Below are 23,985 nucleotides of genomic sequence, written 5' to 3' on the forward strand. Positions count from 1 at the left end.
TCTTCTTTGGGGAAAATGTCTATTCAAGTACTCTGCCCATTTCTTAATCAGATTATTTTTTAATTGTTGAGTTGTGTAAATTCTTTATATATTTTGTATATTAACTCTTATCAGATATGACATTTGAAGATATCTTATATCTTGCCCTGTTATTTTGTTGATGGTTTCGTTTGCTGTGCAAAAGCTTTTTATTTTGATGTAGTCCCAGTAGTTTTTTGTGTGGGTTTTTTTTGTTTCGTTTTTTGCTTTTGTTTCCCTTGCCTGAGGCATATCTAGAAAAATGTTTCTTTGGCTGAGATCAAAGAAATTACTGTCTGTGTTTTCTTCTGGGAGTTCTGTGGTTTCGGGTTTCACATTAAGGTTTAATGCATTTTGAGTTTATTTTTGTATATGTTGTTAAGAAAGTGGTTTAGTTTCATTCTTTGGTGTGTAGCTGTCCAGTTTTCCTGACACCATTTGTTGACTGTCTTTTCCCTGTTATATATTCTTGCCTCCTTCATCAGATTAATTGAGCATATAAGCATGGATTTATTTCTCGGATCTCTGTTTTGGCCTGAAAACTGGATATTTTACTATTATAATGTGGTAACTGGGGAAATGAGATTTTCCCCTTCCCCAGGGTTTGACTTTTTTTTTTAATAAATTTTTTCTTTTAAAGATTTTATTTATTTATTTGACAGAGAGAGACACAGCGAGAAAGGGAACACAAGCAGGAGAGAGGGAGAGGGAGAAGTAGACTTCCTGCGGAGTGGGGAGCCGGATGCGGGGCTCAATCCCAGGACCTGGGATCATGACCTGAGCTGAAGGCAGACGCTTAACGACTGAGCCACCCAGGCGCCCCTTGACTTTTTTTTTTTAATTGTTGAAGGCTGTAGTAGTCCATTTGTTTCATGAGTATACTCAACTATTTGTGCAGAGAGTGTATTCCTTGCTGCATTTGGCTACTGAAGACTGGTCCTTAACTTGCTTTCAGGGAGTGTTTCGACAGATTTCCTTGAATGCCAGGAGTGAGGGAGTGAGAGAGAGAGAGAATGAGAATCTTTCCTAATTTTTGCAGACTGGCTCTGTGTTAGGACTCTCTTCAACACTTAGGTAGGTTTGCACTGAGCCTAGGGATTAGCGCAAAGTAAAAGCTTATGGTCTTCTCAGGTGTTTTTTGAGTAAGCATCTTGCCCTGGGCATGTGTGTGGCTTTCTCAGTTTCCCAGATATATGTGTGATTTTTAATGCTCTAATTTCACAAGGGAATTGTCTTTCCAGCTTTTCATCCTAGGTTTCAGGCAGTTTGTTGTATGTTTCAACAGTAATTTTTTGCCCCTCATAGCTGTGGGTAGTTGGTGAGTTTTACGGTGTTTTCAAGCAATGCTCATGGCTTTTCCAGCCTGGGGAGATCCAAGTAGACAAATCAGAGCTAAGCCCCGTACATTAGTCGTGTAGGTGGCTCCCAGTCTGGTTTAGAACAGATGTATACAATAATTTGCAAATATGGTCTGCTATGCTCCCTCCAGAGCACAGAGCCAGGATCCCACACTGGGAATGGGGACTGTAGGTTTCATGACAACCGCCAAGCTGGGGAGGGAATAGTGGGGCAAAGACAAGTAAACACCACCGCGTTTTCCTACAGTTAAGTTGCCTTTTTTTTTTTTTTAATTTAGCATTTGCTTGATTGCTTTAACCTTTGACTGTTCTACAGAATTCTAACAGTTCTGCCTGTTTTTCCGTATCTCTGTCGGGAGGGCAGATTGGAGCTATCCACCCCATCACGTTGCTGATGTCACTTCTCTTTTTGGCTTTGAAACCTTATTAAGGAATTAGACATGAAAGTGACTTTTATGTCAGGCCACTTCAGAGTTAGAGCTGCTGAAGGAAAATGACTTCATGAGCTTTGTCAAAGTCGTTTCCCAGAACTTACTATTTTTCTCCCTGTGTTAGGCCTTCTCGTTTCATGGATGTGTCGTTACGGAGCTTCTCCCTGTGCTGTGACCTGTTAAGCCGGGTTTGCCACACGGCGGTCACTTATTGTAAGGATGCTCTAGAAAATCACCTTCACGTGATTGTTGGAACACTTATACCCCTTGTGGATGATCAGATGGAGGTTCAGGAACAGGTATTTCCCCAAATCCTCTTCACAGAGATATTTGAAATAACATTGATAAAGCCTTCTTGGAAGGAGCCGAATGTTTTATGTTTACTTGGTGTGATTAGTCATTTTAGTGAAAATATTCTTTGGAAAATGGTTGGAAAAACATTTTCAGTGAATTAATATTTGTAATCATTTAATTACAGAGCACCTAGTAATTTTGATCTCACAAATAACCTAAGAGTTTGTGTCTCTTAGTTGGGTTGAAGCGTAGAGGTGCTAAAAACTGGGACAGCAGTTGACACCACTGGGATGGTGCATGAGACACTGTACGAAATGTTCCAGGAATCCTGGCACTTCTCTATCCCAGTGCTCATCCCATAGCGGCACCTTACGTATGTGGTGAATCCTTTGAAAGCACAGAAACAGTCATAGGTGGTCCTATAGGAATAATTAAAGCATTTTATCTGAACTGGGTTAGTAGAGTTTTTATCATTTATTACAGTAGGCTTGGTTGTTTTACTTTGAGATATAATTAAACCATTTTTTCCTTTTGATTTTTTCCTTTTTTAAATTACGTTTAGGTATTGGACTTGTTGAAATACTTAGTGATAGATAACAAGGATAATGAAAACCTCTATATGACAATTAAACTTTTAGATCCCTTTCCTGACCATGATGTCTTTAAGGATTTGCGTATTACTCAGCAGAAAATTAAATACAGTAAAGGACCCTTCTCACTTTTGGAGGTAATAATTATTCCATCATCTTACTATTTTGTATTAGGGTAGAGAGCAGTACTTTTTGAAAACTTCCAATTCTCTAAAAGTAAAAAACTGAATCTTTTTAAAAAATTGTAATAGAAAAACAACATGAGATTTGCCCTTTCAACAAATAAGAAACTGAATCTTAATATATTGTCTTGTATTGCAGTAAAATTATAAATATCAAGATTTCTTGGTTAAGATCTGAAATTAAATAATGAAGAAATATGATCTAAAATATGCTTGATTTTCATATGCATTAGATCCATTAATATCTCAAAATTACCATCTGATCCTTTGAAGGACAATTTATGTTTGAATTAGAGATGGTATTTGACTTTTTAAAGAGTTTTTCAAATTTTAATCTTACTTTAATATTTATAAACTTTAAAATTATGTTCAGGTGTATTTTTTAGTATAAATGTTATAATTTTAAAACCATACTCCATATCTGACTGTATATCAATATGACAATATAGTTAAATGTACTAAGATGTAAAACTAGAGTCACAGTACTAAATAAGTAGAAATTTAAGCTTTTCCTTTGGAGGATGCTATTACAATCTTAAAATCTTAAGTATGTTATCATGAGTCTGTTAGCATTTAAGTGATTACAACATTGGCAGATGTGAAATGGAAGAAGCCATTTATTTCTGCCTTGTGTGGTAATAATAGTGATATGAATCAGTGTCTATAAAAGGCACTAATTTTTTTCTTTAAGTTTTATTTGATAGACTTCATACATGTACATAAAGCAAGTTACATTTTTAACTAATTTTCTCTTTTAGGAAATAAATCATTTTCTCTCCGTGAGTGTTTATGATGCACTTCCTTTGACAAGGCTGGAAGGATTGAAGGATCTCTGCAGACAGCTAGCTCAGCATAAGGACCAGATGGTGGACCTCGTGAGAGCATCTCAGGGTACTGATGTTAATGACGTGGGTCATTTGTACCTCTTCCTTTTTGAAAGAGTCTTTTTATAAATTCTTGCTCTTTGTTCAGTTGCTGTGGACTTACTTCAGGCTCTCAGCATGTAGTTCATCATTTCTCATCTCACCATAAAAGAGATTGTGGGTGGTCTCCTCACCTTGAATTAACCCCATTTTATCCGTCCCGTATACCTCTGCCAGAACGGTTTCTCTAAACCCAGACACGGTCGTGTTATTCTACTGCTTGAAAAGTTTTAACCACTTCCTACTGCCTGAAAGAAACATTTGAATTCCTTAGAGCCAGGCATATGGGTAGTCTGTCTGTGCCTATTGCTCCAGCTTGTTTAAATAAAAGAAATGTATCCCACTTGAAGTCTCTTATGTATGTGCATATGTAAAATCATGAATGTATATGTGTGTGTGTTTTTCTATATAAACACGTATCTGTATATGTGTTTCTAGTTTTTTTTTTTTTACTTAAGAAAACATTAATTTTTATGTTAATTTGATTTGAGTTTAGGTTATTCTAGTATTGTACTTAGGGGAAATTTTTCCTACTTGAGTTTTGATTATCATCTTTTGCCCATTAATTTCCTATTTCCATTGTGGGTTTTTTCCAGTAGTTTTATTTTTTTTAAAGATTTTGTTTATTTGAGAGAGAGAGCGAGTGATAGAGCACAAGCAGACAGAGGGGCAGGCAGAGGGAGAAGCAGGCTCCCCGCGGAGCAGGGAGCCCGACGCGGGGCTCGATCCCAGGACCCCGGGATCATGACCTGAGCCGAAGGCAGACGCTTAACCGACTGATCCACTCAGGTGCCCCTCCAGTAGTTTTAAAAACTAATTTTGGTCTTGATCATATGAGCTCAGAGTTTGGAGTGCATTTGTTCTGAGGTGTGTGTGTGTGTGTGTGTGTGTGTGTAAAAGATGAATACCTCTTTCTTTTGCTCTTGTGTGTTTGGGTAATTCATTGGTGCAGACCTGTCTTGTCCAAAACAGACACGAGTTGTTTTTAGCTATTTAATTCAGTGAATTAAATTTAATGAAATTTAAAATTTAGTGTCTTCATCAGACTCGCGCGTGTCAGGTTCTCAGTAGTAACTGTGCTCGCGGCTGTCGTGGGACCGTGTACGTTGGAGAACGTTTCTGTCGTTGCGGAAAGTTCTGTCGGACATTGCTGGTCTGGACTAAATCCAGGGGTTAAAGACCAGAGTGTGCCTCCAGGGTCTCTCGTCAGTTAATGTTGAGTGATTTTTGTGTCTCTCACTCTTTGTGATTTGCTGAGGTGTTGGCTAATTGGACATTCCTCTCTCTCTGTTGGCCAGATACTGCTTTGCTCTCACTTTTACGTGGTTCTGTTTTATAAGAAAGTTCAGATACATTCACGTTATGTTTTTTGACCTGCTTGTGATTTAAAACCTTGTTTTTAAAAAAACTTCATGGAAGTTTTCTAGTCAGATAATTTAATCTATAAACATATTGTAAAGAAACGTGTCTTCTCCGTTGTAGTTGAAACTATTTTTCCTAATCTAAACCGCCCCCAGAGAACCCGCAGGACGGCACGATGGTGAAGCTCATCGTCACCCTGTTGCAGTTATGCGAGACGGCGGTGAGCCACACTGGAGAGAGAGAAGTCCTAGGTAAGCTCTTCGGCTGAAGGAATATGAGCTTTTATGTTTGCATGGTCATCTCTGTTTTCAAATTCAGTAAGAGTTTGTAATTTGGGATAGTAGGGAAATGTGAGATGGTAGCTGAGGTATATTTATGTTCAGTTCAAGTGTCCCTAAGGAGCCTCCTTCCATATTTTCCTTCCTTAAACATTTGCATAAAGTGCAAAGTTAGTGATTTACACGTGTGCATCACTGTTCATTCAAAAACATCTTATAAATACTTAGGAAAGTCAGAAATAAATATTTGTACTGTTAAGTTGCAAATAAATTGACTTCTGATATATTTTGTAAATATAACTGAGCAGTACTTAATCTTTTTTATAGGGCAGAGTAAGAATGAGGATTTGGAGGGCTAGCTGAATTAAACTCAGATATGAAAGCTGCATCCAAGCCCTTTCCTACCACCATTTGGGGCTATCCTAGTGTAAGGTAAATGGCCACCACACATCCCACCTAGAAGAGGCGTTTAGACTTAGTGATCACAGGATGGAGACACTGATTGAAGTCACCTTGAGGTTGTCATGACAACATTGCTTCAAATAAGAAAAATAGGAGGAATAAGAGGGTTCTTCACAGATTTTACTTCCATTCAGTGGAGTCTTTCTTGTCTTCTCAGTGGGAGCCTAGTAACTAGGGCACTCTTTTATTTTGTAAGTTCTTTTGCTGAAATATACTGTACATACAGAAAAGTACAGATATAAGTATGTAACTTGAAAGTTTTCACAAGCGGAAAATACCTGTGCATCTAGCACACCCAGACCAAGAAACAGAGCCTTACCAGCACCCTGGAAGTTTCCTTTGACCAAGGAATTCACGTATATTTCCGTAGTTTAACTGTTTCTAGGGACAGACCTGATTTGCTCCAGGAGCACTGAGTGGCTTTCCTGTGTAGCATAAAATCTTAGTATGGTTGTTCATCATTCTCAGTGGTGAAAGATGAAAAGCTTTCACCCCCAGGTCAGGAAGGAGACAAGGTTGCCTGCTTTCACCAGTGCTGGTCCAAGTTGTACTGGAAGTAATAGCCAGAGCAGGGGAACAAGAAGAAAAGTAAAAGCACCCAGATTGGAAAGAAATTCTATTTCTAGAAAACCCCAGAGAATCTACAAGAAATCTACTGTAATAAAGCTAATAAATGAATTCAGCACAGTTGCAGGATATAGGATCCACACACAAAATTTAGTTGTGTTTCTCTACACCATCAGTGAACAATCTAAAGAGAAAATTTTGTTCCATTTGCAGTTCTGTTTATAGTAGCATCTAAGAGAATCCAGTGCGTGGGGATAAGTTTAATCAAGGAAGTGAAAGACTTGTACACTGTCTGTTAGAACTGAGTCCCCAAGTACACCCCACACTCAAGGGGAGAGGAACTAGGGCTACACCTTTTGAAAGGAGAGCTATCAAAAAATTTATGGGTGTATTTTAATTCCCTCACGGCTAGGAAAGAGTGTGAAGGGAGTTCTCTGGCAGGAACTGCTCTGTCTTCATCTGGATGGTGGTAACACAGGTGGAAAAAAATGTGTGTGTGAATTTTCACTGAACTGAGTGTTTAAGGTTTATGTACTTTATGTATATAATACCTCAAAAATGTTCTAACAGTTTTAAAGTCTGTTGCTACATTCGTATAGTAGCTATGTTTAGACTTTCATCCTTACTATCTATATTCTGTTACTGATTTCTCTTTCCTGGATATGATTTTATAGGGGAAAGTTTCTTTTGCCCACATGGATATATATAAAGAAAATGCTACAATATATAGTAGCTTCTTTATTCAGAATCTTTGGGAAACCACTTAAATCTTGAAGGATGACAAAACATGATATTTTTTGTGGGGGAAAAACTTGTTTTATGGGAGATCTTTTAGCTACAACTGTACTGAAAAGGAATTTTTAAATATAGAGGCTGTTGGAAGCTGCTTGGGAGAAGTGGGTCCTGTCGATTTCTCCACAATAGCTATACAGCATGGTAGAGATACATCTTCTACCAAGGCCCCTGAGTTATTTGAAGATAAAGAACTTCAGTGGACCTTCATAATGCTGACCTACCTGAACAACACGCTGGTAGAGGATTGGTGAGTATGGACTGAGCCTGTGTACCTGCTAGCACCTACTTTGTCTGACATTCAGGGACGTTGATACTTTACGTAAATTAACATCTCCTGAAACTGAAGCATTCTCCTTTACATTGCCATACTTTTCTCTTAATCTCAAGTATTTTAATAAAAATCATTGTATTTTTATTCATTGCCATAATCCCTGAAGCCCTACTATGTGCCAGGCACTGGGTTCACTGATGAGCATACCAGATAAGGTCCTTGTTAAAATCTAGTGAGAGTAGCCTAAACAAACAATAAGAAAACCGCCAGGTGGTTCGATACAGAACATTGAAATAGGAAAATTGCAAAAGCGGATGTTTTGGGCATTGGTCGAAATCAAAGGCACTGCTCTCATTGAGAGTATTTTGATCCTTTTAAGATAAGTCCTAGAGAAGAAGCGTCATAACTCCAAAGATCTTAAGCTAATCAGACAGGGTTTTCTTTTGCCCCCTGATTCTTTATGCCAAACAAAATTGGAACAGATTCTATCCTAATTTCAGCTTGGTAGCTGTGAGATTACTTTTGCTTGCTTTCTTTGCCCCCTACCCCCCTGCAGTGATTAGTAACTTAGGTTTACTAGAGGAGTATTAAAAATGGTTTGATAATTTTGGCATTGATGCTGTAGAATTTTGATTATAGAATTTTTTTTAAGATTTTATTTATTTGAAAGAGAGAGTGAGTGAAAGAGAGAGAACACAAGCGGGGAGGGGCAGAGGGAGAGGGAGAAGCAGACTCCCTGTTGAGCAGGAAGCCTGACATGGGGCTCGATTCCAGGACCCTGAGATCATGACCTGAGCCAAACACAGACTCTTAACCGACTGAGCCACCCAGGCGCCCCTAGAATTTTTATTTAGAGGTAAAATTTCCTAATGTAACTGCCTGATGCAGTTAACCTTTACGCTTCATAGTTGAACGACACAGGTTTGAATTGCCTGTGTCCACTTACATGTGGGCTTTTTTCGGTAAATACAGTGTAGTACTGTAAATGTATTTTCTCTCCCGTATGATATTCTTCAGAACATTTTCTGGGTGTTACACGCAAACAATGAATCATGGATCACTACGTCAAAAACTAATGATGTAATGTATGGTGACTAACATAATAAATTTCTTTTCTCTAGATTATTTTGTTGTACAAATACAGTATGTAACACATACAAGTATGTGTTCACTATGGTGTGTGTACGTCTCCCTGTCAGGCTATTCGTGGTTAAGTTTTGGGGGAGTCAGGATTTATACACAGGTTTTGACTGTGTGGGCATCAGTGCTCCTAACTTGTTCAAGAGTCAACCTGTAATATAAATTTAAAATTTTAGATTTAAATTTTTTATTGGGGGTTGTTTCACATTCATCAGTAGTTGAATATACTTCATAAGCATCTGAATTATGTTTTTCAGTGTCAAAGTGCGATCAGCTGCTGTTACCTGTTTGAAAAGCATTTTAGCCACAAAGACTGGACATAGTTTCTGGGAGATTTATAAGACGACACCTGATCCCATGCTGATCTATCTACAGCCTTTTAGAACATCAAAAAAAAAGGTCTCTCAAATAATAAATGTTTATTGAATACCCACTATATCTGGAACAGTTCTGTTTGCTGTGAGATATGAATATCAAGTTGCCTAAATAGTATTATACTAACATTTAACCTTTCTTAGAAGTAATTCCAACTGTACTTGAATCCAGGGCATTTCTGTTTTTAATTAGAGCAGTGTGGAAAAGTTGAGATAGAAAGCTGATTGATTTGGAGGATAGGAGGAGTTCTTAATGATAGGCCTTTCTTCTTAGGAGTAGAAAACCCTTACATCGATCCCATGAAATCCACTGATGTTGGGTGTGGTTTGTAGGTAATGTGCAACAAGCAAGTGTTTATTTCCATAGGAAGTTAAAGTATCACAGCCCCCTAGTGAAATATAAGATGACCTATAGATTTCTCCCTTCCCTTTTTCCACTTGAATATCATAACCACATTTGACTGAAAGGACTCTGAAGGATATTTAAGAACTCTTGCTTCTCCTTTAGTCTAAGCATTTCTCTTTAATATTTTCTTTTCATAAAGCAATTGGGAGTTAAACAGTAGAATTTTCACCAAATTAACTTCAGGACATATACCCATCGTTGTACTAGTCTCTTTAATATATCATAAATATAATTTTGGTCTTAGTGAAATTACTGGTAATATAAACTATTAATAAAACCAGTAATACAATGTGTAAAACACCAGTAATATAATCTGTTTTAACATTTTGAAATCAGTTCCCTGTGGTAGACTTGGACTGGTTTCGTCCATGAGACCAGTGAGGCAGAGAGTTTGTGATGTGTATAATATGCTACTCGTGAGCTGAGAGTAGAGCTCAAGTATCCTGCTGTGCAGACCAGTAATTTTTTATCATACCACTTGGCCTTTCGTATAAACATAAATGTATTTTAATTTTAAGAGTTACCCATTGCCTCCAGTATTATTTTTAACTCTGTTTAGTTTGGTTTGGAAACAGATTTATGCCTAGATATTTGTTCTACGCCGGAAAGATAAAATGTATTTCTAATGACCTTACTTACATGTTTTGACTATTTTTCTTTCTAGTTTTTAGAAGTCCCCAGACTGGACAAAGAAAGTCCTTTAGAAGGCCTGGATGATATGAGCCTGTGGATTCCTCAAAGTGAAAATCATGACGTTTGGATAAAGAGGCTGACTTGTGCTATTTTGGATAGCGGAGGCACAAAAAGTGAAATTCTTCAGCTATTAAAGCCAATGTGTGAAGTAAGAAGATTAATTAGTCTGCCTTAATCCCTTACTACCTATGCTTTTTGTATTTGAGCCTTCTCATAGTAGTTTCCTTTGGTTGTCCCGATACATTTGGGTTCCATGTCCATATTTATGGCCTCTCTCTCTAAACAGTGTGGTGGTTGTGCACATCATGTCCATGAAGCATCACCTGTGCTCAGCTGTTGGGAATCCATCAAACACGGCATCTTTGTGTAGCTAGAGCTTTGTGTGGTTGGTTTCAGCTGTGGGGTAGCTACGTACTGGATGAGCTCTAAAGGGTGCCTTGAATAATTTGTTACTAACAATAGTTAAAATGCTGATGATTGTAAATTACTTACATTAACCAAAAGTCTACTTTTTAAAATATTTTTAAGGTCATTGTCATTTACTTTCCCTAGTATACTTTCTTAAGAAAAAGAGGTAGCAGTTAACATTGCTTTTTTATTTTTATTTATTTTTTTAAAGATTTATTTATTTATTATTATTATTATTTTTATTTATTTAGTAGAGAGAGAGAGAGAGACTGAGTAAGCACTCTCTTTCTCTCCCTTCCCACAGAGGGAGAGAGAGAGAATTCCAAGCAGACGCCATGCCGAGCTTGGAGCCCAACGCAGGGGTCCATCTCATGACCCCAACCTGAACCAAAACAAAGGGTTGGATGTTTAACTGATTGTACCGCCTAGGCAGCCCTGCTTTTTTATTTTTGAAGGTCTAATACAGTTTATTTCAATAAAGGTCTATACCAAATCAAACAAAATTTACACACTTTTATCAAGTATGCCATCCAAAACAGTATAATATGATGATGCTCTAAGACTTTAATGTTAACCTAATTTATATTGTACCATCAAGCACGATTCAATGACAGTGTGAAAACAAAATGTCTGACTGGTTCAAACATCTACCAGTTAAAAGTAACTAACTGATAGACAATGGCATGGATGGAACTGGAGGGTATTATGCTAAGTGAAATAAGTCAGTCAGAGAAAGATAAATACCATATAATTTCACTCATATGTGGAATTTAAGAAACAAAACAGAGGAACGTAGGGGAAGGGGGGAAAAGAAAGAGAGGGAAACAAACCATAAGAGACTCTTCACAATAGAGACAGACGGAGGGTTGATAGAGGGACCTGGGTGGGGAATGGGTTAGACAGGTGATGGGCATGAAGGAGGGCACTTGGAATGAGCCCGGGGTGTTGTATGTAAGTGATGAATCACTGAATTCTACTCCTGAAACCAATTTTACCATATATGTTAACTAACTAGAATTTAAGTAAAAACTTGAAATAAAAAAACAAAACTGATGGAGTATTTTGATAAAGTGCCCTCATTGAAAGCAGTTTAAAAGGCAGGCCTTGCTTCTGCAGAAGAAGTGTTGCAGTGAAGAAATGGTCACACTCTCTGCATTACTACCTTGTGCTTGTAGTAAGTCAGCTTGGTGACGGCCTAGACACCGCGCATTTCCCGTTAGTGAGCATGGCTGAGGTGTTTTTTTATAAAGTTCTGACTTTGCGCCACAAGATAAAATGTTCCAAATACACATACACACCACACCCCGATTCCAAATTCCTTAAATTCTTTCTTTCTAAAACTGCCATTTGATTTGTCTTTAGTTTAAAAAGAAAAAAATGTGCATTTAGTCATCTGTCGTCTGTTTTGTGCGTGTAGTATGTGATAAATACATGAAGGGAGAACCTTGACAAAAATAAGGTTGAGTACTGTTTTGATGTACCACAAGTGTTGAAGTACTTTTCTACACTTTGGAGTATATCACAAATAAGTACCCAAATTGTATACTCAAATTGGAGTTTATTAAAATAATAAACATTTGAACATGACTGTTGCAGCTTTTTACTGAGTGTAGAAAATGTACAAAAATCAGATTTTCAGCTTTTCTCTTAAACTTTGATTCCCCATTTTCCTTTATATCAAATTAGAAAACTGTGTGTTATTAGTAACACTTTGCAGCAGTTGTGACATATAATTTCATTTGTAAGCATTATGCTATTTCATTATGTGCATATGGCCTAGATTGGAAATGAACAGTTGTCGTGTAACTAACACGATGCTTCACATCGAAACATAGGTTACTTTGATTTTTCTTAAGCACTGCCTTGGTACATGCATTTTGTGTGTGTTTTAGAGACACTGAGTTCATGACAGATTCATCTATCATTTTTCTTTTAAGTCTAATATGCCAGTAACAGGGAATGAAAGCGTTAAATAGATGTTCACTCAGACTGTTGACTTGATGTGTTTGTATGTTCCAGGTGAAAACTGACTTTTGTCAGACTGTGCTTCCATACTTGATTCATGATATTTTACTCCAAGATACAGATGAATCATGGAGAAATCTGCTTTCTGCACACATTCAGGGATTTTTCACTAACTGTTTCAGACACTCCTTACCAACGAGCCGATCCACGACCCCTGCAAATTTGGATTCAGGTATTCTGTTAAATTCCTGGCATTTATACTGTTAACTTCTCAGTTCTAGAGAAAGATGTGTTTGAATCCCTTCAGGATGCTTTATTGGCTTAATTCTATAACCTCTAAGTATTTATTTTCTCATCATCATGAAAGTTGTAGTCTGTTTTCAGTGAGATAATATATGTAAAGCACCTGGGGTAATACTTGATGCGTAGTACGCCCTCAGGGAATTTTGGCTACTAATAGTGGAGCAACTGACTGAGCCCTCAGTGTGTGTCCGGCACTGCGCTCGGCGCCGGCACCCCGGGTACGAAGAGGACACCCTACGTTCTCGCCGTGGGAAAAGAAGACAGATAAATGCAAGCAAATATCACGGGTCCTGTGTTGGAAGATAGGTTGAAATTTTATGGTAAAGATCTGGCCAACTCATTTTTTTAAAATAACGCTTTGTATTACAAAATATTTATTGTGGAAAATAATAGAGAAATTAGCATAAATTTAAAAATTAAGTTGCCTGTAATCCTATGACCTGGGATAACTGCAGTTAACATTTGGTATATATCCTTGGATTTTTTTTAACAATAGCAACAACAACAACAACAAAACCCAAAACAAAACAACCCCCCAGAAAAACCCAGAATAGATTATACTTTATTTACTTAAATAACCGAATTTCTTTTTATGCTTTGTAATTAATATTTCCCACGGTAAGAGCTTATAGCAGGAGGACTTCCATGAGGAGCAGGAATAGTGTATTGTGTGTATCCATAATACATACACGCATACTGGAGGGCTCATTGTGGGTCAGTTTTTCAAACCTAAAATAAAGGAAGAAAATTCACAAATCTATAATGTTAACTTGTTGTCTTTAGTGTTATTAACACTAAACACTATGTGCAAACATAAAACCAGGTACAAATTCACTTAGTGTACTTGAGACTAGTACAGTTCTAAAACAAGTATTGATTTGTGTGCTGTTTCGCTGCAACTAAATTGCCCTTTCCCAATCTGACTACGGTTCCTGTCACTTTGGCGTGTGTTGTGATCACACGATTCTCCCAGTCCTTTCTCTCTGGACTGCTGAAACCTCTGTTCGACGTGACCATGGTGTCTTGTAGACCTCACTTTGCTCTGTTCTGTGTTTTAAGTAGTTCTTCTCCATTGACAGCACTTACACATCTCCCGTTTGAAATGATATAAACATAGACACGGAAGCTCATTCTGTGTTCCTAGTAGATGATAACTTGGTCTTGTAAATAATCCGAAATATGCTTACGTGAATTTTCTTTAGATTATCAAAATGAAATACGTGAAATAAAAATTCTCGCAGAGACTTTGCAATCTAAACTATATATCCTGTCCTTAATTTGGGAAATAAGGTGTAAGTGGTTCAATTACCAGTAAGCATTTAAACTTTAAATATTAAAATAATTTAAAGTCATATTAAAAACAATTTTTATTACCAAGTTTAATATAATCACTGCCTGTGATGACCTGGCAGTTTATTATCATGAACATGGCCAAGACTTTTTTTCATGTTTATCATATATACATACATATTTATGCTGTCTCCATTCATAGGTAAAAATAGCCTGTTTTATTTTACCTCTGTATAAAGTGCCAATATCTATAAGGCTGTAAATGAAAATTTAAATTTCACATGTAAAATTCTGTAGTTTAAAAGGAAGTAGCTTCCGATTTCTTTCAGATTAAATGGTTTATCTTTTCTGATGTCTGTCAGTCTCCTGCCTTCCCTTGAATGTCTCCTATGCATCCCGGACTCACTTCTCCAAAGTAAACTTACCATCTTCATCCCCTTCCCTTGGCCTACTTCTCTAATGTCTTCAGTGAACGGCACTCAGTTGCCCAAGCCAGAGAACCTCTCTCCCGTGTCCATCTGATGGCCAGATCCTGCCAGTTTCTGTTGTAAATAATGTGAGTCCATCTGTTCCTCGCTCGCCCCCATGTCCTTACTGCCTTTTAGCCCTGTGGTTCGGCACAGCTGATCCTCTTTCACTAAATTCTTGTTTGGCCGTCTCAGGTAGTGTGACTGTTGCCTGGGACGCTGTTACTCTTCTATCAGATACCACTTTTTCTGTGAAACTTTTCTTGTTCAGATCAGGCTCCTTTTGGTAAGCCTCTCCGTGCCGTCCACCTTCCCGGTCCTAGCACTCAGCCTTGTGTCATCGGTGAGCTCTGTGAGCTCTGTGTGCACAGCAGTCGTCTGTCGTATTCAGGGTTGTATCCCGAGCACCTGGTACAGGAAAGATCCTCGATAAGTATTTAATGAATCAGTGAATAGTCCCCTTCAGAAATAAGATACAAATAGTAATTAAATTCTCAGTTTTATTTATTTTTTTTAAGATTTTATTTGTTAGAAAGAGAGAGAGAGCATGAGCAGGGGGTGGGGCAGAGGGAGAGGGAGAAAGAGGCTCCCTGCTGAGCCAGGAACCTGGTGTGGGGCTCGATCCTAGGACCCCAGGATCATGACCTGAGCCAAAGGCGGATGCTTCAATGATTGAGCCACCCAGGCGGCCCTAAGCACAGTAGTTTATTTTAAAAGAAAAAGAAATGCCATTAAATTCTACTTCTCCATTCATATTTATTAAGAACCAGTTTTGTGCCCGGTTACTGCCTACGAAACGCTATAGCCTAGAGGGAGACAGACACACGGAGGGAGGAATGTGCGAAAGCAAGTCTGTCCGGGACTAAGGGGAGCTCTCTGTCTTTGTCAGAGTCAGACCACCTGTTCCGATGCTGTTTGGATAAAAAGTCACAGAGAACAATGCTTGCCGTTGTGGACTACATGAGGAGACAAAAGAGGTAACGGAGTGAATATTGCTGCTTGAGTTTGGGGATTTAGAAGTGTAGCTTGTGAATTTTGATTTTAAAATTAAATTTTAAATTTTGCTGGTTGAATTTTAACACCATTATTTTAGGTGCAGCTGCTGCAGGGTGCTGTATTTAATTTGTGTAATGCTTAGATCTTCTTGAAATAATCCGTATGCAGGGTGGCACCGTGGTTAAGTCAGTGTCAGGAACTTCGTAAGATACAAGTTGCTGACTGTGACTCACGGTCCTCAAAATGCATGGTTCTGTATACTCTGCTGTGGCCGTGTGTATTTTCTTGATTGTGATAAATTGTTTTGTGGTATAGTATCTTGTTCCTCTTATTCCTCATGAGATTTTTAACAGTGAGTGCAGGCATTGCTAGAGGTCATGGTCAGATCGATCCATACTGCTCCCGAGTTGACCAGGGTTGTGAGGAAACAGTGTCGTCGGCCGGTAACTCGAGGAGGTAGGAATTGGTAGGCTGCTGCTGGCGTGGTTGGTAAAGAGTGGGAAGGAGTGGGAGGAAAACGAAAAATCCCTGCGTGCGTTTGCATCTGTATCCTCCTCATCCATCCCACTCCACTCTTAGGAAAAGAAATGTTAGGTCTTTCAGCGTCTTTGTTGCCAGTTAGAAAGGTACTGATTGACTTTCTTGGTTACCAGATCCTCTTCTGAGAAAGCCCACGGAAGCTTTAACTGTAGCTGGAATCCTCTCTTTCCTGGGTGTGGGGAGGCACTTTCACCTTGGAATCGTTCAGTGCAGGTTTATCCGAGGTGGAGTGGTGTTGACATGGGCAGGCCTTGGAGAAGATAAAAGTTCTTCGTCTTCAGTTCTCATTCTGAATAGGCCTCAAAGAAGAGTTTGAGAGAAGATGAATGGAGCAAAGGGTGTAAGGACCTGAGTTCAAGTCCAGGTCCGGTACTTGGGAGCTGTGTGATCTCTGAAATGCAGGGTCCCCAGTAGCTGCAGTGAAGTGTTAGCACCTGATTCATCACCCTGATAAGCATCATTGAATCATCGCAACGACTGTTGGTGACATGTACTGTCCCCGGGCTCTCCAAGTGAGGAAACTGAGGCTCAAGAAGGGAAGTCGCTGCGGATGGTGCAGCTTGTAGGGGGGCTCAGCTGGTTTGAGCCAGGTCGTACCCTCCTCTGAAACCAGCACTCCTAACCGCTCCCTTGTCGTAGCCCACATATGATGTTGGTTTTGGAGAAGGTGGTGTCTCTGGTCCCTTCCAGTCCTGACCTACTGTTACCACAGAAGATTTTGATTGAGTGACTTAGAAAATGAACTGCAATAGGAGAAACATGTAATTGCGTCTTAGCAGAAACAGTATTTTCATTTAGTTGGCCACGTGAAAAGATTTGTGTAGGTGTTACTCGCTGTTCTGTGCAGCCCATGCTTAGCCTGTGGTCCATGGACCCCTTGATGGAGGTCAAGTATGAACCCCACATTTGTACGAGCCGATGACCCACCGCCTTCGTGGTTTGCGATCCACAAGGGGTCAGAGGTAGGGCTCTTCAGCCAGGCTGAGAATGGGACAGCTCTGTATTGGGGGGACACGCGGGTCCGAGTGATTTGAATGTAATATTCTTTTTCACCAGAGCTCGATACCACTGTATTCTAGATGAGCATGTTTTCTCTTGATAATGAAGTTGAAGAAACGGACATGACTGCATGTTAACATTTTTCTTTAGACCTTCCTTAGGAACAGTTTTCGATGATGCTTTCTGGCTGGAGTTGAATTATCTAGAGGTTGCCAAGGTCGCTCAGTCTTGTGCTGCTCACTTTACAGCATTGCTCTATGCAGAGATCTACGCAGATAAGAAAAGCATGGAAGACCAGGACAAAAGGTAATGGGATTCAGCCCTTTGGTTTTTTAAGTCTGTGTTGACATTGTTTCGGTTAAGGTAAAAATAGTTTGTTTTGCTCCTGCTCTCCCATTTAAAACACATCTTAGATAGAAGTTTCCTGTCTTTAAAAGTGAAATGATAATATTTTAAAAGAAATAAATAATTATGCTCTGAAATAAAATAGAGATGTTTATTACTTAAGAACTGTAGACATTCTCCAGACAGCAAGCTCCTGAGGGACAGAGACCACAGTTACTTTTTTCTGTATCCCCCACAGCAGGTAGCATTGGGAACTTAATACAGTGATCAGTTTCACGTGATTGAATGATTCCCTGATTTCAGTGAAATTAGTTTCACCACCAGTACCCCAGCTTATTCAAGATCCATTTTACTTATTGACTATAAAGTAATGTAACTGATTTTTTTCTGTGACTAAATCACTTTGATTACTTTGCTGTCTACCTGGATTTCTACTGATTTAATTAGCTTTTCCTCTGAGTTAGAACTCTTGTAAGAGTCGAATGGGTGTTTCCTAGATCATAGTGGAAAAGAAAAAACAGCAAGGTTAAAGAGTGGAAAATACGCACTGTATTATCCCAACTGCCCTCCTCGGATTTTATTCATTTGACGTAGCCTAGTGTTTATTTTTGTTGTTACCTTCGTTTTCCAGCCACAGAGCCATTCATATTACAGAATTGAAATAAAAAAGATGTATAATGTTGCTACATTTCTCACGCTTGCGACTTACAGTTTCTGCTTTGGATTGTCCTTAAGCTGGCAGCACTGTGGTTCTTAGACTGTGGAAAACCAGGAGCCAGAATTCAGATCCTAACCAAACACAAATTAGTGTGCCTGGACTGATTCTTAACTCTCTGGCTTGGTATTTAATTTCTACTTTTCAACTGAAAACAAAAATCTACAATATGTAGATACTGTGTGTAACATGTAATTGATATGTTCACCGTCATTATAGACTTTCTGTGAAGACAGTTCTGTTCTGTAATGTAATGAGTAAGAAATTGATTATTGCTTATTCTTAGAGCCTTAAAATTTGAGTCAGGGTCTGCATAGTAATTATGATCTGAATGTGTTTCAGTGGCTTGGTTTTACAGTAGAGTATTTCTTACTAATCAGGAGTGAATAACTGAGCTCTTCGATGAGTGTAAATAAGATCACCTTAATTTATAGGTAGGTGATTGTATAGAATTTGGCACATTTTTGCAAAATTACTTGTTTAATAAGCAGGAGGGCCTGGATTTTTATTTTGGTTAACTTTAGGAACAAGTCCTTGACACATACGGCTTGCTGTTTGCTTTAACAGTTTGGTTTTGATGTTTTCCCCCCAGGTGCCTGATGGCAAAGGGAGGGCAGACAGAGAGACAAGCTTGACGGAGGGTAGGGAATGCTAGTTTTCTAAAGTGACTCCGATAGGTGCCCTGCAGTTTGATTTGTTAACTTGCTCTTGAGAACAGATGAAATTTCCAAGAAATTTTTTAGAAAGAAATCCAGAACTCCCTCAAACCGACTTAGACCAGAGGCATTAGCTCACAGCCTCGGTGGTTTCAGTGTTCCTGCTCCGGGAGGCGGGGACTGCGGGGCCTGGCCACGCGCTCAGCCTGGGCACTTACAGCCTTGCGCTGACAAAGTCCTCACTCCAGGACTGTCTCCCCCACTGTCCAGATTGCTCCTCTGAAAACTGACTTCTTCTCCATGACTTGCCAGTAAGGAACCTGTATGTAGTGTCTGCACAGAAAGTTGGATGTTGTCAGTACGGTTCTGTCACTCAGCACTCTGTGCCCCTCTCCAGGGGCTCAGTGTTACCTCGTGCTTACGGGTGCTGTTTTTATCAGACGACTACGAACCCATAAATACAGTTCACTTTTCCTCATTTTTGAGCTTTAGCATGAATTATATGTGGACTTTTCTACAACTTGTTTTTCTGCTCAGTGTTTTTGTGAGCTCTATCTCTGTTGTGTGTGGCTGTAGTTCATTAATTTGTCACTACCGCTTCATGTTCCACGCGAGGACACCCCGCAGTTCATCGGCTCATTCCCCGGTTCATGATCCGTGTCTCAGTGTGAAGTTACTGGCTTGCCGGGTGTGCAGAATTGCAGCCGTATTAACATAATGCCCAGTTGTTTTTTAACATGGTTGTACCAGTTTGCACCCTTCTCAGAAATGTAGTTCGTGAGGAAGTAGATCAGTAGAAAACCTTACATTTAAGGAAGGCAGCCGATAGGTAATATAGAGGTACTATCCCTGATGATAAGATTTATTTTACACTTTGGATTATTATTGTCATAAACAGTTCGTAGGTGGCATGATTTCTGAGTTGAAATTACTTATGGGACTGAATGTCCTATATATAATATAAATGCATGGCTTAAAGCTAAGGCCTTGGAGTCCACAAACTTGAGTTTTCATCCTGTCGCTTGTTAGTTTTATAATCTTGGGTGTAGGTGGATCCCACTGATGCACTTCTTTCTCAACACTTAATATTATCAGACTTCTTGATTTTTGCCAATTTATCAGGTGGTAAGTGGTGTCTCAGTGTGGTCTTAATTTGTGTGCCTGTGGTTATTAATGAGGTTGAACTTTGGGTAAAACCACTGACAGAACATTTAGGAATTTGGGAGCATATATTTTTAAGCAGGCCTGGCTCTGTAAATAAGTTTATTTTAGCATTTGGCCTTCCCATATATCAGCCTGTCATTAAAATTTGATTCTCCTTCGAAAAATTAATACTCAGAATTTTTTTTCCACTCTAGGTGTAAGTTATATTGCATTTTAAAGTATAAATGGTTCATTATGTTTTATCTGTGATCTTGGTTAGTTTTTCCCATCCAAGTCTATATTGTATATATTAACAAGCTTCAAAATAGTATATTCTCATTAAAAGAAGTGCTCTTGTTACAAACAGAAGTTTTACGTTTGAAGAAGCAAGCCAGAGTACAGCTATTTCTAGTTTGAGTGAAAAAAGTAAAGAAGAAACTGGAATAAGTTTACAGGTAAATATTATAGAGACCTTATTTGTGATACTCTTTATTTTATATTTTGGATTATTATTTTGTTACAGAGATTATAGAGATATCATTTGATTTTCAAACTGACATTACTTTTTGGACTGTCATGTAAGTTCCTGGTTTGGGGGAAGGTTAGGCCTTGGAGTAGCGGACAGACCTGAGTTCTCATTCGGACTCTGCCACTTAGTTGTAAAAGCTTGCACAAAATTACTTACCCTTTCTGACCTTGAGTTCCTTCATCTGAAAGTTGGAAGGAAAACTACCTGTCTCACAGGGTGAGTTTATAATATATGTTTTCTGCCACAGTGGCCTGTTCATTTTCTTTTCTTTTTTTTTTTTTTTAAATATCTTATTTATTTATCTGACAGAGAGAGACACAGCGAGAGAGGGAACACAAGCAGGGGGAGTGGGAGAGGGAGAAGCAGGCTCCCCACTGAGCAGGGAGCCCGATGCGGGGCTCAATCCCAGGACCCTGGGCCCATGACCTGAGCCGAAGGCAGACGCTTAATGACTGAGCCACCCAGGCGCCCCGGCCTGTTCATTTTCTTTATAGCATTTAACATTTATAATCATATATTCATTTGTTTACTTGTTTATTGTATGTCACATCTCAGGGCAGATGGCTTCTTCTCTAAATCTCTTAATATCCGTCCTCACTGAATTTCTTTGGTCAGCTTATTCCTCTGAAATGACGGTTTCAGCCTTTGGACTTTGCTTAAACCCCTGGTTGTCTCTCTTGCTTTTGCCCCACTTTGGGTGTGGAGCCTATTTAAGAAAAAATAAAATCATTTCCTTTCAAACTAACACAAAATCATTTCCCTCTGTTTCATCCTTTCTGGCCTCCCTTCCCTCAGGGCCGGCCGGACCTTGTGAAGGACCTGAGTGTCTTCTGTTTCCTCTCCTTCCCGGCTCCTGCCTGAAGCAGCACTTGCTAATGCCCCCCACCCCCCACCCCCGCCCCGAACTTCACGTGACTAGTCAGGGTGGGGGGGTCGCCTTCCCTTCAGCACCCTCCCTGATGTTTCATTAACACTTAGAACCCTCAGCCTCGCCTTGTGTGAAGTGTGTTTTCTCTACTGGTTGATCCCATTCTCCTTTCTCTTTTCCCTTTTCGCTTTTTTATAGTCTTACCCTCTTTTACTGAGTTTTTAGAGTATTTCCTGTGTGTCAGACACTGTACTAGACTTGGGTACTGAATGAATAACACCAAGGGCTCAATTTCATGTTCATGAATGTAAACAGTTTAGTTAGAAGTATAAAATTATGCCAGTATCAGTGAATTTGTATGTAGTAAATATTTCCCAGAGCAAGCACCGTTAAGGCACTTAAAGTGCTTGACTGGTTTTCTATGCAAAAGTTTCTAGCTTTTTCATTTTTCTCTTTTCTTTTTCTTTTTCATTTTTTTTTTTTTTTCTTAAGTAAGCTCCACACCCAACATGGAGCCCAGTGCAGGGCGTGAACTCATGACCCAGAGATCAAGACCTGAGCTGAGACCAAGAGTTGCATGCTTAACTGACTGAGCCACCCAGACGCCCCACTTTTCCATTGTTTTCTATTTTTATTTTACTGAGATGGTTTTTAAATGGAATCAATTTTGTGCAAACTTTACAACAAAGATTTGAGTCAGTAAGCCACTTCTTTATCCATGCCACATTTTACCAATTGTAACATAATGCATTTTTGAGTTTTTTTCAAAGAAAAATTCGTGATCTTTATTTTTACTACATTCAGTTTTCACGAGTCAGACTTTGCAGACGTCATTTTTCCCTGCATAGTTTTAGCTGTTGATAGGATTGTTTTTGTTTTCCTTCTTTTTTTTTTTTTAATTCAGGGTTTTTTGTGGATCCATACAAATTTTAGGGTTGTTTGTTCTAGCTCTGTGAAAAATGCTATAGTATTTTGATGGAGATTGCATTTAATAGTTTTAAGATTTTATTTTTAAGTAATCTCTAAACCCAGCGTGGGGCTCGAACTCATGACCCTGAGATCAGGAGTCACATACTCCTCTGACTGAGCCCACCAGGCGCCCCTATTTGTTTTTGTTTTTATGATTATTTTTGTCTGTGTTAAAAGCCTGGTAGATTGGGATTGATTTCTTATTTAATTCATGAAATTGTGAGCAGTTCTTTTCAAGGAGTCATTCGTTCTGTTCTTTGGGATCAATTTGTTGTGTTGCTGATTCACAACTTTATATTTCAGCATCACTGTCTTTTACTTTTGTAACATAGCACTTAGAGTTAGGAGATACATGTTGGTAATGATAAAAGTTCCAGTTTGCTAAATTCATAAAGTGATATTTTTCCCTCTCCAATGTTTGTTGCTGCCGTGTTTTTAGGATCTGCTCTTAGAAATCTACAGAAGTATAGGAGAGCCCGATAGTCTGTATGGCTGTGGTGGAGGGAAACTGTTACAGCCCCTCACTAGGTAAACCACACGTTTCTAGATAATGCTGTCGTAATTCTGTCTGTGAAGGACCTCCACGAATGTGGAACTCAAAGGTATTTTGGAAATCTTCCGTTACAGACTACGAACATACGAACATGAAGCAATGTGGGGGAAAGCCCTGGTGACGTACGACCTTGAGACGGCCATCTCTTCAGCAACCCGCCAGGCGGGGATAATTCAGGTGAGCTATTTTCTGCCCTGGAGAAGCACTGCTGGCCTCGTGCTGAGCTGATTTCAGTCAGTGGAGACACACTAGACATGAGAACGTTCCCTGCTCTTCAGGCATTGGGCTGAAAACCCAGGGGGACACACAGCTGAATCGGGCATGTCATTGACCTCAAAGAGAGTATAGATTTGTTGATCGTGGTCTTGTTGGCTGACAGCAGAAGACATTTCTTCACAGTGTCCAGTGCGCCACGTGGTGGGTGTGTCTCACGTAAACCGTTCCTCGTGGTCTGCATTCGAGTCGGCCCGGGCGTGGTCAGCTGTGCTGCTGGCCGGTGTTCTGTAGCCTTCTTCCATCACAGGGCAGAGTTGTGGGAGCGCCCTCTTTGTTCCTGGGGGGGAACATACTAAACAGTATTGGGGGATTTCCAGTGATGTGTTGTGAAAGTTACTTTTCGTGTTCGATTGCTATTTTTTGGGTCTCTAGTTCTGCTACCTTTGAGTACTGAATTTTTTTTTTTACACTCCTGCTTAGGCCTTGCAGAATCTGGGACTCTGCCATATTCTTTCCGTCTATTTAAAAGGATTAGATCATGAAAATAAGGAGTGGTGTGCCGAGCTGCAGGAGCTCCGGTACCAAGCAGCGTGGAGGAACATGCAGTGGGGCCACTGCCCTTCCGTCAAGTAAGAAGAACTCGGGCGCTTTTTCCCACCATTTCTCGAGTCGTATGCAGTGAGCTGTTCCTCATTGCACTCCCTGAGTGTCACGGGGCTTGGGGGCTTCATGTGTCGTAGACGCTGCGGTTGTAGGTACGCCTACACGGCTTAAATGGGATAGCAGGAAGCAGTGACTGTGTGGGGCTTGGATTTCACCCTCTTCTTAGTTAGGGTAACTCCACTCCCACCCCTAAGATACTCTTGAAAATAGAAATCT

The 23,985-nt window shown here is 39.4% G+C and overlaps 1 protein-coding gene across 6 annotated transcripts in view; it reads left to right on the forward strand.

Annotated features, from left to right (window-relative positions):
• The window catches only part of ATM (ATM serine/threonine kinase), a 124,475-nt gene that overhangs the window by 71,294 nt on the left and 29,196 nt on the right, over positions 1 to 23,985 (forward strand). For 5 of the 6 annotated variants that reach the window (XM_032427692.1, XM_032427694.1, XM_032427693.1 and 2 more), the window contains 14 exons: positions 1,932 to 2,106; positions 2,664 to 2,828; positions 3,632 to 3,764; positions 5,314 to 5,409; positions 7,336 to 7,507; positions 8,929 to 9,070; positions 10,116 to 10,292; positions 12,572 to 12,749; positions 15,467 to 15,554; positions 17,263 to 17,418; positions 20,339 to 20,426; positions 22,777 to 22,865; positions 22,965 to 23,067; positions 23,587 to 23,735. In XM_032427692.1, coding sequence (XP_032283583.1) covers positions 1,932 to 2,106; positions 2,664 to 2,828; positions 3,632 to 3,764; positions 5,314 to 5,409; positions 7,336 to 7,507; positions 8,929 to 9,070; positions 10,116 to 10,292; positions 12,572 to 12,749; positions 15,467 to 15,554; positions 17,263 to 17,418; positions 20,339 to 20,426; positions 22,777 to 22,865; positions 22,965 to 23,067; positions 23,587 to 23,735 — 1,911 coding nt within the window. Of the gene's footprint in view, positions 1 to 1,931; positions 2,107 to 2,663; positions 2,829 to 3,631; positions 3,765 to 5,313; positions 5,410 to 7,335; positions 7,508 to 8,928; positions 9,071 to 10,115; positions 10,293 to 12,571; positions 12,750 to 15,466; positions 15,555 to 17,262; positions 17,419 to 20,338; positions 20,427 to 22,776; positions 22,866 to 22,964; positions 23,068 to 23,586; positions 23,736 to 23,985 lie in introns of those variants that run through there. The other variant, XM_032427698.1, reaches the window with a different exon arrangement.

Source organism: Phoca vitulina, unplaced genomic scaffold (genome assembly GCF_004348235.1).
Source record: "Phoca vitulina isolate PV1807 unplaced genomic scaffold, GSC_HSeal_1.0 scaffold38, whole genome shotgun sequence".
In the NCBI taxonomy this organism is placed as follows: domain Eukaryota; kingdom Metazoa; phylum Chordata; class Mammalia; order Carnivora; family Phocidae; genus Phoca; species Phoca vitulina.